The following is a 15,613-nucleotide window of genomic DNA, read 5'->3' on the forward strand; positions in this document are numbered from 1 at the left end:
CTTCATGGTCCTTACACGAAATGTTTTTTGAAGGCAGTATAATCGTTCTGCAGTCAGCCTCAAATGTATGTTCTATAAATGTGTTCAGTGGTGCTCCTTGAAAAGACTGTCATTTTCCCTCCAGTGATTCTTATTCGAGTTCCCGAAGCATCTCCGTAATACTTTGAGATTGTTTGAACCTACTTGTAACAAATCTTACCCGCCTCCGAATTTGTTCGATGTCTTCCTTTAAACTGACATGGTGCGGATCCCGTATACTTGAACAGTACTCAACAATGGGTCACACTAGCGTCGTTTTCGGATTAACCACACTTTCCTAAAATTCTCCCAATAAACTGAAGTCGACCAGTCACCTTCCCTACGGCAGTCCTTACATGCTCATTCCATTTCATGCGTAGATATTTAATTGTCGGGCCTGTGTCAAACAGCACATTATTAATTCTGTATCCGAACATTTTGGGTTTGTTTTTCTTACTCATCCGCGTTAACTTACATTTTCCCCTCATTTAGAGCTAGCTTCCATTCATCACACGAGCTGGCAATTTTGTCTATGTCATCTTGCATCCTCCTTCAATCACTCAACGACAACACCTACCCCAAATAAAATAGCAAATACCTACAGACTGCTGCTTACCCTGTCCAACAGATCATTTATGTATATAAAAAATAACAGTGGTCCTATCACACTTCCCTGGGGCGCCCCTGACGATACCCTCATCTCTGAACACACGTCGTCAAGGACAATGTACTGCCAGTTATGAAGGTGGTCTTTTCCCGGCAGGCCTCATCAACCTCGATTTGCCAGCTGAAAAATATTTTGCTGCTCCTTTCAAGCAGTCGATCTCTCTCCATAGTCAAATGGTCAGTGTCTCTGACACTAATATGGAGGACCTGAGTTGAATTTCTGTCACTACCAGGGATTTTACCTATGTGGCAGTACAGGAACAGGGTGCAATTCATGTTGTGATGGCAGTTGAGCTACTCGAATCAGAAGCAGTAGCTCTTAAAGGGTCCCGCAGTGGGGACACTAACGAGAACTAGTGAACATCCTAAACAAAGTATACTTCATTCATAGGTGTCACTTCTGAATGTCTGAGGCACAAATCGATAAGTAAAGTAAAGTTTTATCACTACACCAAAAACAAATGAGTTTAAAATGGAGTTGACTGAATTTCCTTGTCTGGAAAGTTGTAAACAAAACAAAATAGTCTAATTATTCCAATTAATTCTTGGATAGCTAATTTGAATACGAATCCCATTCTGGTGGTCAACCTATCAGTAAGGACATCCAGTGAAAAAAAAATTAAGTCTGTTTAACGAAATATTGCCTTCCGTGGCGCATAAAGAAACGTCTGAATTACACTGGCAGAAACTGAAGTCTACCTACATCTACATCCATACTCCGCTAGCCACCTGACGGTGTGTGGCGGAGGGTACCTCGAGTACCTCTATCGGTTCTCCCTTCTATTCCAGTCTCGTATTGTTCGTGGAAAGAAGGATTGTCGGTATGCCTCTGTGTGGCCTCTAATCTCTCTGATTTTATCCTCACGGTCTCTTCGCGAGATATACGTAGGAGGGAGCAATATACTGCTCGACTCCTCGGTGAAGGTATGTTCTCGAAACTTCAACAAAAGCCCGTACCGAGCTACTGAGCGTCTCTCCTGCAGAGTCTTCCACCGGAGTTTATCTATCATCTCCGTAACGCTTTCGCGATTACTAAACGATCCTGTAACGAAGCGCGCTGCTCTCCGTCGGATCTTCTCTATCTCTTCTATCGACCCTATCCGGTACGGATCCCACACCGCTCACGAAGTGACTTTCTAAACTTAAAAGTTCACTACGACAACCCGATTAGTTCGTCGACAACCACTCCGATGACGTACTGCACTTCCAGCGGAACGGCGCCGTGGTAGAGTGGGCTGATGTGGAACAAGCTGCATCGGGAAGCTAACCGCGACGAAGCTGCCAGTGCCGCCCTAAATACGTTGGCGGCGGACGAATACAGAATTCCTACTGGCAGCGCGACGTGTTTGCGGAAGCCAATATCTGCCAATGAAAGCGGTGGTGCGCGCACCGACCTCCACGCCGAAGTGTCCATCTGGCGCCGGCCGTTGAACCTCGCCTTCAGCCGCTGGCCCGCCGCAGAGGTCAAGTGGTCGCGACACGCCGGTCGGGAAGAGCGGTGTGCCACTGCCGACCCCGTGCATCCGCGTGACGCCAGTCCAAATCGTGTTTTCTTCAGAGCCTGATCACACAGCTTAGTGTGGTTTTTCAACGAGTGTGAGGTGTCGTCAGTGCCGTCATTGGTTGCAGGCACGGGAACGCCATGTGCCAGGAGAGGACCGAGGGCCTCTCTCGAGGTTGAATCGTGTCATCTTGCAGCATCTTTTCCACTTCCTCTGGGATTATCCGTCGTTGAGCCGGCGACGCCATATACGAGAGCTGCTTGGGTAGTGGACGATCTGCAGTGTTGATACAGTGTTTTATCACGGACCCCTCGGACATTCTTTTCTTCACTGCAGATTTTAAAGCATCCGCAAATCCGTGCAGAATGGCTAATACTCGCAGACATTGTTTCTCGCTCAAGCCAGATACTATTGGAACTTCGTTAGTAACTCCCCCCCCCCCTCCCTCCCTATGCTGTCTGTAGTGGTTGTGGAGCACGATGGCATTTAACTTTCCTTCCTGGACTGGATCGTCTGTCCACCTTTAGGTTCTCGTGACAGTAAATAATTCAGAGTTCTCGTTGACCACCTAAAACGCTTTTGATCGTCGCTGGCATTTAGATTTCTTCTGAGATCTGAGTAGTTTTTCACAGTCGACAAAAGCTTCACAGTTTTACTGAGCATCTAGACTGACGACCCGAACTCTTCTCGTTGATGACGGCGGGATATCATCTTCGACGGCAAACGACCGACCAGAGCAATAGTCCTTACGTGTGCTTGTTGGAACAGTTTCGCCAATCAGCGTCTCTGATTTTCCAGTTTGTGACTGCTTGTGACGTCTGTAAGAAGGTTCGTACGAGAATAACATTATGACTACAGTCTGTTAACATGGAAAAATTCGAAGTGCTGTTTTCTGTCATTGATAGTTTTGCAAGACATGTTCATGTCGGCTGGGCATATTTCCTATTTGCAATTTTTAGCACAATTCCTTTCGCATCAGAGGACACTATCTTCTTTAGCTGGCGATAGTAACCATTCGACATCACCGAAAAGAAGTCCTAGCACCCGAACAGATTGGTTCTCGATGATGACTGATAAGTGAGGGATGCACTACACAAAGGGAGCACTACTCTGGTAGCAGAGTATTTGTGGAGTGCACGTGGCTTTCTTTTAAAAAAGAAAAAGAAAAGAAAAGCTAGGTGGTAGTTTGATGTCCTCTAAGAAACGCACGCCAGTCAATACTAAGAGGGGGAAATCAGATCGCGTAGCGTACAAAGGAAAGACATTTGGACTGTCATAATTTTGACAGTAAATTGCCAAAGAATTCGTAACAATGTTCCTGACCTTATTGCCTTCCAGGAAAGTTGTCACGCTCAAATTGTTGTCAGAACCGAGAGCTGGATGAAACACGAAATAGAAAGGTCCGAATATCTGACGAGCATGGAACGTATATCGAAAAGACAGATTAGGCGCCATAGAAGAGGGAGTGCACATTGCTGTCGACAGAATTATTTTGTCTCTCGAGGTAGAAACTAAGTGTGACTGTGAAGCTATCCGGATACGAGTAGCAGGTGTAGGTGAACTCAATTATCGGATGTTTTTATTGGCCACTCGATTCGTGCGAGCAATTGTAAAATGGAAATGAGCGTATGGGCGTCAGTGGCCGGGAGTTCCCAGTCGGGAAGTTCGGCCGCCAAGTACACGCGTCACATTGGGCGACCTGCGCATCGACAATGGGGATGAAATGAAAATCTCCCTCCCCAGCTGGGAATCGAAACAGGGCCCCGTGCGTGGCAATCCAACGCGCTGACCGTTCAGCTAATGGGGCGGACGGAACAATTGTAGAATCGCTCAAAGAAAGTCTACGCGCAGTAGCGCGGAAATAATCCGGATCATGCAATGTTAATTAGAGACGACTTACCGAGTATATACTGAGACGTCTAATTGATTCATTGAGGGGGTAAGGACACAGTCTTTTGAGAACGGTTTTCCGAAAACTGTCTTGAACAAAGAGTTTGACAGCCCACAAGCAATAATGGAAATATTACACCTTGTAGCTACAAACAGGTCTGACCTTATCGACAATGTCAGTTAGAGATAGGGATGTCATTATAGCGACGATGGTTAGCGAAGTTAATAAATCCATGAAGGAGGCTAAGAGAGTATTCATGCTAGAAAAAGCAGATAAGCAGTTAGACAATGAATGGATATCATTTAGTTCCAATATGGCAGTCGTATAGGAATTACGGGCAAATCTTAAACTGATCGTAAATTGCGCTCTGGAGAAGTATGTACCAAGTACGTGGATTAAGGATGGAAAAGACCAACCGTGGTTTAATAATAAAACTCGGAAAATGCCGATGAAGCAAAGATTGTTGCACTCTCCGTTCAAAAAATAACGTACAAATGTCGACAGGCAAAAGTTAGTGGCAATTCATGAGTCCATAAAAAGATCGATGTGCGAAACATACTCTTCACCATCATACTTTAGCGAAAAGATCTTGCCGAGACCCCGAGAAAACTCAGGTCATGCGTAAAATCATTAAGCAGGTCGAAGGCTTCTATCCAGTCACTCGTTAACAAGTCTGGGGCGGGAACGGAAGACAGTAAACAGAAAGCTGAAGTTTAAGAAATTAATCACGCACAAGGGTTGTAGAGAACCAACTGAAACAGTTGAAAACAAATAAGTCGCCGGGTCCATATTGAATCCCAATTCGGTTTTACAGATAGTACTCTATGGCACTGGTCCCATACTTGCATTTATCGTGAATCTTTCTCCCAGTGCAAAGCCCCAAGCGACTAGAAAAAAAGCACAGGTGGTGACTCCTGTATATCCAACATTGTTGCTGCAGAATTCTTGAACACACCTCGAGTTTAAATGTAATAAATTTCCTTTAGACAGAAAAGATCCTGACGACAAAACAACACGGATTTAGAAAGCATTACTCATGTGAAACAGAGCATGCCCTTTCTTCACACGATTTCGTGTGAACCATATATGAAGGGCAACAGGCAGATTCCATATTCCTAGATTTCTTGAAAGCATTTGACACTGTCCCCCACTGCAGACTGTTAATGAAGGTCCGACCATACGGATTAGGTTCCCAAATATGTAAGTGGCTCAAAGACTTCTTAAGTAATAGAACCCAGTATGTTGTTCTCAATGGCAAATGTTCATCAGAAGCAAGGGTATCGTCAGGAGTGCCCCACGGAAATGTGACGTGACTGCATTTATCCTCTATATACATAAATGGTCTGACCGGCATGGTGAGCAGCAATTTATGACTATTTGCTGATGATGCTATGATGATTGGGAAGGTCGCATTCTCAAGTGACAGTAGGGTGATACAGGATTATTTAGACAGGATTTCTAGTTTGTGTGATGAATGTCAGCTTGCTTTAAGTAGATAAAAATTTCTGTGACATTCGAATACAGCACTGCTCGACACTATCCTATCGAGCAAATATCGAGGCATAATGTTGCAAAGCAATATGAATTGGAACAATCGCATCAGGTCAGTTGTGGGAAACCAAATGGTCGACTTCATTTTATTGGGAGGTTTATGGGAAAGTGTAGCTCACCCATAAAGGAGACGGTTTGTGCAACGCATTTTCGAGTACTCCTCAAGTGTTTGGGATCCCCCACCAGTTTGGATTAAAGAAAGACATCGAAGTGGTAGAGAGGTGTTCTTCTAGATTTGTTAGCAGTAGATTTGATCAGCAGACAAATATTACAGAGATGCTTTGTAAACTCAAGTGAGAATCCCTGGAGGGAAGACTACATTTGTTTCACAAGGTAATATTGAAGATATTTAGAGAACCATCATTTGAGGCCGACTGCAGAATGATGCTAATGCTGCCAATGTACATTTTGTGTAATGCCCACAAATGTAAGATAAGAAAATTAGAGCTTGTACAGAGGCTTATAAACAGTTATTTTTTCTCTAGCTCTAATTGTGAGTGGAAAAAAATAAGTTCTGAATAGTAGTAGTATGTGGTACACTCCACCATGTTCCATATGGTCACTTGTGGAGTGTGTCTGTAGATATAATCAAGTAGATTTTTAGACATCTTGATAACTGTAATCTATAGAAGATTTTTCATCTGTGGCAGTCTCACTTCCATAGATAGTCACTTGTCATAGTTTTCTTTGATTCTATGGGTAGGCAAGCTGCTGGTACCTCTGTATGTAGATTGGAATTGACTACAACATGTTGGGGAGTGATGCTATCCAGGGTACAATGAAGAGCTTTGTCCCACAGTCTGACTAAATTTGTCTGCAGTTGACTGTAATAAAATGGACTGTTGTTATGGTTGACATTTGGTGTGTAATAATCATCAGATATTCATCATCTTTCTTTGCAGTAGTGTACAGTTTGTGTGAGGTGTCCACAGTGGAAACATACAACTGTGTTGTCCTCCATCCTCAAAATGTCTGTTCTTCTGCGGACGTTATACCTGCTCAAGGAGTCAGTTGTACACGTATTACTTAGATACTGGGTTGTCTTTGATGGCTGCAGCATGATTCCAAGTTGACCAGTTCTGTTCTTAATGGCACATTTGACTAATGGCAGAGATTGGTGCTAAACATCAATACATGTCTTCCTTAACATTATGTTACCTACTAAGATATGCGGTTGACATTCATAGGTGCTGTTTCTTGTGTACACTAGCTGATATTTCTGGCTGCCATAAGCTACTGTAACTCTTGTCTTACTATGTGGCATATGAGAGAGGTGAGGTCATGATGGTCTTCCACAGCAACCCATTTGTGAGGCAGATTTCTGAACTTTGGAACTGCTACTCCTCATCCAGGTAATTCTGATATTAGCGGGAAATATCAGGAATTGAACTTAGGTCCTCCACATAGCAGTCACACATACTAACTACTCTGCCATGGAAGTGGACCTAGAAATAATGCTAAGTGAAGAAACTACAAATATTGTAGATGTGGCAGAGCACGGAGTGAATGACCATTAAATACCAAATTTTAATGCAACTCACTAAAGTACCTGCTGTTTCATGCAGAATAGTTATTAAATGTGTGATTTGTGGTACATGATCATATAACAAGGATGGGATTGTTGGTACATGATCACAAGAAGATAAGTACACCTCAAGACCTGTTACTGTCACACGGTGACCATAACACTGATTAATAGCAAGGTCCCTATGCTACCATCACTCGAACTACTGGCAAGCAGAACTGATAGTTGTCTGCTATTATAGGTGCTGGTTAATGCAGCCTTGTTTTGAAACTGGTTATATTATTTCAGTTAACAGGTTAAATGTATCATATTATAAACTGCCAAAGTTGAGACCTCTGGATAGAACAAAGCTTCATGAAACACTCCATAGAACTATGCCACAGAGTTAAACATTACATCAGGAAAGCTTTATGTACTCAGGGGTGAAACCTAGAAACCTAACACCATAACATACAACAGAGAATAAACACACTAATATACCTCAATTGGTTCAACATTAATGCATCCATGAAAACATTACAAGCAGGTGCTGAAACATCAGATACAAATTTGCTGTAAAGGTTCACTGGCTGAATTCAAAATTAGTGAAAGGAAAGTAAAAAAAGGGCTGCAAAAATAGCATTAAGTGAGATTCATTATCACTAAATTTAAATAAATTCTGGTTGTTCGATGTTTCACGTAGTGGCCAGCATAGTTTACTGCCAAAGTAAGCCTATATCAACAAATGATTTGTTAACAGTCTAAAGCAAACAATCTCTGTCAACAATATTGTGGTCCACGTTTGTAATACATAAATTGAACTAGTAAGGAAATTAGTAATATGCTAAATGTGGCATTACAATGAACGTATTTGTCAAATGTTCAGAAATACATATGATCTTGTTTCAGTATCTATTACTGGCAGTGCTGCACAATTATGCACTTAAAATTCAAAACAGTACAATGATTTTCAATTGAAAACTAGTAATATTAATTTTCCACTGAAAACCTGGTCAGTATGTCTGCCAGGCCCCTGACAGCATGGGACTCATAGCATGCACTGCATGTGCTGATGGATAAACTGCCTCTGTAGCACCAACATGCTTAGTCTTCACAAACGTAAAAAGTATACCAGTGAAAATTAATTTGAAAGTTCACTAAAATGCACTATTTGAGTGACGTCAATGGCTCTACTGTCGTGAAGCTCATTCACATCACCTTGTTTCAGAATTTACATTTCAGAAAATGGGTTAAAATGGTGTGTAGCACTACATTGTATAAATACATCTGTAAAAACTCTTGAAAAGTTGTTCCTGAGTGTTCCAAAGAAGGAGAAGATGCATAAAATGTGGTTGCACAGCACTGTACCAGCAAAATGGCATCACATCGATGCACGACTTCCCTAACTTAATCAAAAATGCCTAGCTCTCTGATGTTAACATTAATTTACCTCCGAGATATGCTTTCCCACTGTTATAAGGAAGGATAGGGTCATTAAACAAAATTAAACTCTTAGTGAAAATTGTATAAAGCAGTATTCAAAGATCACTGGTTCAAATGCAGCCCAAAAGAATATTTTAAGTTATTTGTTAAATGACTTGACAGTCCTCTCATATGAAAACCATATCACAATTGCAAAGCTTCAGCCCACCAGTCAGAAAAAAGCGTATTATTTTGTTTTCCTTGCTGTTTACATGGGCTTAACGTTTGCAATTGCTATTCACACACATCATGTTTGAAAAGATATTTTCTATTTAATGTAACCACACACTTTTTACTATATTGGAAACAACATATTTCATCTTTGTGCTGTCCACCTAGAATCCCTATTGTTTAAACTTTGTAAATTTCATCATCTTACATAAAGATGAAGTAAGTTTGCATTAGACACTGATGTTAGTTTACACTCACAACTATCACAGCAATTATGTTTTTGTTACCTGCATGTTGTACATGCTTTATATCTCTCCTTATACAAAACCTCATCATCCTACTCCTTGTTGTACTGTGGGCGTATGGTGATATCTTCACTATTAGCAATGCTATCTAAAAACAATGAATTGTTTGTATGCAAAGTACATGCTTTTATCCTCAGTTGTACATTGCTCAGACTAAGATTAATTTGAATCTATATTTAATACACACCACCATTTAAACAACTCCTACAGTGAGTTCCTGCTAATGCTGTTTTCGCATTTTGTGTAAAACTTTTAAAAATATAAAACTATCCCAAGATTCAATTACATGTGGTATTCATTGTGTGGTATTCATTGTCTCACATCTGTGAGCTGTCACCCTGCTGAGACTCTTATACATAGGAAATCAGCACTAAACTTTGCCAAGAATAATTTTATTGTGTTTTGGGTCATAGTTCATGACTAATAGTCAACAATCTATTTATAAAATATGGATTCATTTGCAAAAGTTTTACAATTCCTAAGTTTTGAGCTTCAGCCAGTAAAAGTGTGACCAAATCTTGATATTTAATGATTTTTAAGCTTTAATTACATAAAAATAAAAGATCTTTTGTGAGAATATTGACCATAAATGGTACTTGAATGTTATTATCACTCAGAATAATAACAATCTTAACCATATTTTTAACACAGGAAAATAGCCTATTGTGGCCAGATAGGTACTAGAGTCCATGGAGAAAACAATATTTCAAAACCATTAACTATAAATGCAGTCCACAAAGGATCAAAGGTGATGTCCTCAGTGTGCAAGGGTTGACAACAAAATGAGTAGGCCTGTGAATATCCAAAAAATCAGTATCCAGAAAACCAGTAAACTGGTGGTTGCTGTTGGGCAGTGCATTTATACAGTGGTGTCAGTGAGGGATGTCGCACAGCACAGACCAAGATGGCCGTCAGAGCACTTGCAGCTTTGTAATGGGTATGAAGAAGCCCTGTCATTGGTAGCCATCTCTAGATCTAATGGTATCTCTGATTCAGTAGATTTATGAATGAAATCTGCTCACTGTGGCTCTATGGCCCAAAAGTATATTAAATTTAATCTAGGGGGCAAAATTCAGTACTGCCAATAGATGTGTACTTTGTGCTCATCATTCTGGATTGAAGCTGACACAGTGCTATCAGTATTCTACTTTTGACCTCCTATTCTCTCTGATGCCTTCCACTTCATCTTCATCTCCCCTCATCCGCACTACGCATTAACCCCTCTCATCCTGGGGATTGACTGAACTATCCTTCCTTTTTAACTTTCCTAACCTAACACTCTTTCTTCTCCAAGGAAGGAACTATAGTTCTGAAACATAGGATAATTTCTTGCACTTTTGTGTGTCTATTGGAAGTACTAAGAATTTCACCCTGCTGAAGATAAGTACTGGCAAGGAATTCTGTCACATAATTATAAAACTTTAATATTGCAGGTCACCTTTGTCTGACATGTTGGAAATAACATTGCCCAAAAGTTTTCCTGAACTAACCTACATAACAGCCATAATACAATATTTAGTATAACTCCAATCTAAACACCAAGCACAATGAGAATATCAACCTCTCCATTAATTACAGTATAGCAGAAAGGCCCAAACATGCAAAACTCCTTGGAAAATGATTTGGGATAATCTTACAAAGTAAGTGGGAAATTCAGCTCAAATCTATACGTGCCGGATGAATTTAGTGCAGCTTTCATGTTCACTTAAAAGTTATAAATTTAATTATGATTCCAGAAATTACATTCTACTCAAAGTGTGAAAGAATTATCTGTAGATAGTAGGCAAATAGTTCTTTGAGCAGGAAGCAATATTCTATTGTATCAGTACTTATCTTATTGTATTGAGGGTATCCATGATTGTTAATTGAGCTTTTGAATCATTTTCATCCATTGCAGAAGTTTGTGAGTTGTATATTTTTCATTTACACTGGATTCATTTCCAAATTTTAGGATTTTACTCTTTGAAATTAAAAAAACCCAAAGCACACATCCTGTTAATTTTCTTCATTCATTTATGCCAAATTAATTCCAACTTCCACTGTTCACAACAACAACTCAGTAGTTCACATAACATGTAACTGCTTTCATTTAACACCAGCCCTTATATTTAAAAAATTAACAATCTGTGATGACAAGTTCTTTACTTTTGTAAAGTTGTAGTGAGAAAATTATGTATCACAAAAATGAAATGTGGTAATAAGTTTACAGTAATAAATAAAATATTCCACACTGTTTATTACGTCACACGATTTATTTTTTTTATATAAAATATTGACTTTCAACAATTGCTTTTGAAATATGAAAATTTCTGTTAGAGTCCTTAATTATTTTCATTACTAACATTTACGGAGGTTTCATTACTTAAGGTATATTATGTGATACAATTAACTAGCTTCCCACCTTTAAACCAACTAATTAGCTTTTACACCATGTTAAAGATTATTATCTACTGAACTATTGACAATCTGAATACTCAGTCACGACATTAGACAGTGTTTTATAGTACTTTCTGTTCAATAATTTTTGTGAATTTTGTACAAATAATGTATTACATGAGTGAATTAACATATTCCCAGATTAGAAATTTTTGTTTAACAGAACGGAAATCTCAGCCCTAAATTTGAAATTATTGTAATCTTGCAAATGAAGTAAAATAACCAACTTTGTTGATTACATGATACACAGTTATTCCAAATAGTGTTAAATTATGAATAGTAGATGCTAAACAAATAAACATAATCATAAATATCTGATAACATAATAAAAGGTATGATGATGTATCAAATAATGCACTAAAGATCGTGTATCGTCTACTTCTGTATGAAATCTAAAGCTGTTAAATTATGTCAGCTACCTTAAAGATGAAAATACTATGAAAATTATGTATTTAAAATTATTTTATTCCACATTAACTTAGTGTACAATGTTATTGTGAGGAATTGCTGAACACATATACACTGTCCTCAAAAGTATCAGGACACCTGGCTGAAAATGACTTAAGTTCATGGCACCCTCCATCGGCAATGCTGGAATTCAATATGGTGTTGGCCCACCCTTAGCCTTGATGACAGCTTCCACTCTCACAAGCTTACATTCAGTCAGGTGCTGGAAGGTTAGCTGGAAGGTTTCTTGGGGAATGGCAGCCCATTCTTCACGGAGTGCTGCGCTGAGGAAAGGTATCAATGTTGGTGGGTGAGACCTGGCACAAAGTCAGCGTTCCAAAACATCCCAAAGGTGTTCCATAGGATTCAGGTCAGGACTCTGTGCAGGCCAGTCCCTTACAGGGATGTTATTGTCATGTAACCACTCCGCCACAGGACGTGCATTATGAAAAAGAGCTCGATCATGTTGAAAGATGCAATCGCCATCCCCGAATTGCTCTTCAACAGAGGGAAGCAAGAAGGTGCTTAAAACATCAATTTAGGCCTGTGCTGTGATAGTGCCATGAAAAATATGACCACACCACACCATAACACCACTGCCTCCAAATTTTACTGTTGGCACTACACACGCTGGCAGATGATGTTCACCGGGCACTCGTCATATCCACATCCTGCCATCAGATCGCCACATTGTGTACCATGATTTGTCACTCCGCACAACATTTTTCCACTGTTCAATCATCCAATGTTTATGCTCCTTATACCAAGTGAGGTGTCATTTGGCATTTACCGGCATGATGTGTGGCTTATGAGCAGCTGCTCGACCATAAAACCCAAGTTTTCTGACCTCCTGCCTAACTGTCATAGTACTTGCAGTGGATCCTGATGGATACTGGAATCCTGTGTGATAGTCTGAATAGATATCTGCCTATTACACATTATGACCCTCTTCAACTGTCAGCACTCTCTGCCAGTCAACAGACGAGGTTGGCCTGTACGCTTTTGTGCTGTACATGTACCTTTACATTTCCACTTCACTATCACATCAGAAACAGTGGACCTAGGGATGTTTAGGAGTGTGGAAATCGCATACAGATGTATGACACAAGTGACATGCAATCACCTGACCACGTTCGAAGTCCGTGAATTCTACGGAATGCTCCATTCTGCTCTCTTACAATGTCTAATGACTACTGAGGTCGCTGATATGGAGTACCTGGCAGCAGGTGGCAGCACAATGTACCTAATATGAAAAACATATGTTTTTGGGGGTGTCCAGATACTTTTGATCACATAGTGTAAGTGTAATACTAATACTCAAACTGCAGAAAAGAGCAATTAGATTGGTAGACAATCTTGAATCGAGAGAATTATGTTGATTATTGCCTATAGCTACATGGACTATTGTGCTAGACAGATTTGAGGTATGCACCTGATGTCCTGACATAATACTATGCAATGCAAATTGAAGCCCTTCTATATTAGACAAAAATCTCCTAAAATGCTCCATGCTAACTTAAGATACACTTTAAAAAATCTCAGAGCTATTTTATTGCAAAACCTGTTTTATAGCATACATGTTTTTTCTTAAATGCCAGTACTGTACATCACTGTAATACTATGTAAGTAATTTTGATATGAAATATGGTGTATTACTTCATGCAGTTTGGACTTGGTTCGTGGGATATACATTGTCTGTGGACCCAATAAAAACTATTATCGTTATTATTTACATCATCGTTGTTATCCTTCAGATAACTCAGGAAATAAGTGTCATGGTAGGAGAACATAGATTTTCTTAGGGTTGGAGCATTGTATGAAATTTAAAGATACACATATATTCCTTATAATTTTTATGAGGAGCATTGTATATAAGAATGATAAAGTAGGTAGAAAGAGTAGCAAGAAGAGAGCATGTATGTTCTTTATGTTTTGATGAATAACAGTTTACAGTCAATCAATTTGAGAGAGGTTGAAAATACTGCTTCGGTTGTAAATTTCTTTATTTTCACATGACCAGTTTCGGACTGTTATAAGCCTATCTTCGGGTGTCATAGCTGTACTGTGGTCCCTGAGCACCATTTGTACCAGGCGTGGTGTGCTGCCTATGAGCACAGAACACGGAGACCCTGTGTTCTGCGCTCGTAGGCAGCACACCGCACCTGGTACACACGGTGCTCGGGGACCACAGCACAGCTACGACACCCGAAGATAGGCTTATAACAGTCCGAAACTGGTTGTGTGAAAATAAATAAATTTACAACTGAAGCAGTATTTTCAACCTCTGCTAAAATGCTCAGTTGCAGATGTTCTTCCAACAGGATTGTTTGCAATCAATTTGAGTTCATGATATTTGCTGCTCTCATTTACAAACTGGGTAATAAACAGATTATCTAGAACTGATAATCAAATTTTTCTTCAATAAATAAATAAATAAATAGAAACAGTTAAGAAGTGTGTATAATAGAATTCTGTGGTTAACAATTTGTAATGAAAGGTGATTCTGTTTCAGATGGACCATAGTGCACACCATATGATGCATCACGATACGGATCATACGAATCATACGGATGAGGGGATGTGTGGCGACCATTCTATGATGATGATGGTACATTTAAATAAGCACTTAAAAATATTTTGAAGTGTGTCTGAATTAGTAACTACTTTATAACAACCCATTTTCCATTTTCCGTTTATTGCAAAATTAATTCCCAAATTGAAACTAATGTTTTTGACACTTTTTTTAATCCTGGCTAAACTGTGTAATTTTTGATTTGTTGAATCCAAAATTATGTACATTTCTAATTTGAAAGATGTTATGATATTGATGATATATGTCTACTGCAGATACATTATTTTATGTTATTTCTACTGTTTGGAGGCTGCATTACATAGTTTCCTGCTGTTTTACACTTGACAATCCTTTCAGTAATAAATACTATCATTCTCCTTGTTTTACTTTGGGAATTATACCAGTAATGATAGAGCTCACAAATCTGTAGTAACTGTCTTGGACAACTATGTATGTTCTATTCTTAACATTCTTTCCAAAGAAAACTATTAGAAAATGGATTTGGCAGATACAGAATGGAACTAAAAATTACATTGACTATATTGTATTAAATAGTAATGGAACTGAATAGAATGTGAGAGCCTAAAAGGACTTCTGGTACAAAGCAAATACTTTTGGACTAAAGGAAACCTCTCTCTGAAAGTAGAAGTGGTGAGTCACCAACAGGCATACACAAAATAGACCATATGGAACATGGTGGAGGGTACCACATATGGTCACTTGTGGAGTCAGTCTGTAGATATAATCAAGTAGATTTTTAGACATCTTGGTAACTGTAATCTATAGAAGATTTTTCATCTGTGGCAGTCTCAACTTCATAGATAGTCACCTCTGCCCATGCACAAGAAATTTGAGGTGAGTAGGGGTGTGTGTTTATCACTTGCTTGGCCCTTAGGAATCCAGTCAATATGGAGCCCTCCTCGGGAGTGGACACACACACACACACACACACACACACACACACACACACACACACACACACAGTGTCACATTGTCCTGGCTGACTACATTGTGCTGGCATTGCAGCTCGGCTGGGGTGAGAATTGTGTGGTGTGTAGAGTGGACTGA

At 39.6% G+C, this 15,613-nt stretch overlaps 1 protein-coding gene across 2 annotated transcripts in view; it reads left to right on the forward strand.

Annotated features, from left to right (window-relative positions):
* The window catches only part of LOC126184123 (high affinity copper uptake protein 1), a 173,197-nt gene that overhangs the window by 117,184 nt on the left and 40,400 nt on the right, over nt 1-15,613 (forward strand). For both annotated transcript variants that reach the window (XM_049926490.1, XM_049926489.1), the window contains exon 2: nt 14,486-14,581. In XM_049926490.1, coding sequence (XP_049782447.1) covers nt 14,486-14,581 — 96 coding nt within the window. The remainder of the gene's footprint in view (nt 1-14,485; nt 14,582-15,613) is intronic.

This window comes from Schistocerca cancellata, chromosome 4 (genome assembly GCF_023864275.1).
Source record: "Schistocerca cancellata isolate TAMUIC-IGC-003103 chromosome 4, iqSchCanc2.1, whole genome shotgun sequence".
Lineage (NCBI taxonomy): Eukaryota > Metazoa > Arthropoda > Insecta > Orthoptera > Acrididae > Schistocerca > Schistocerca cancellata.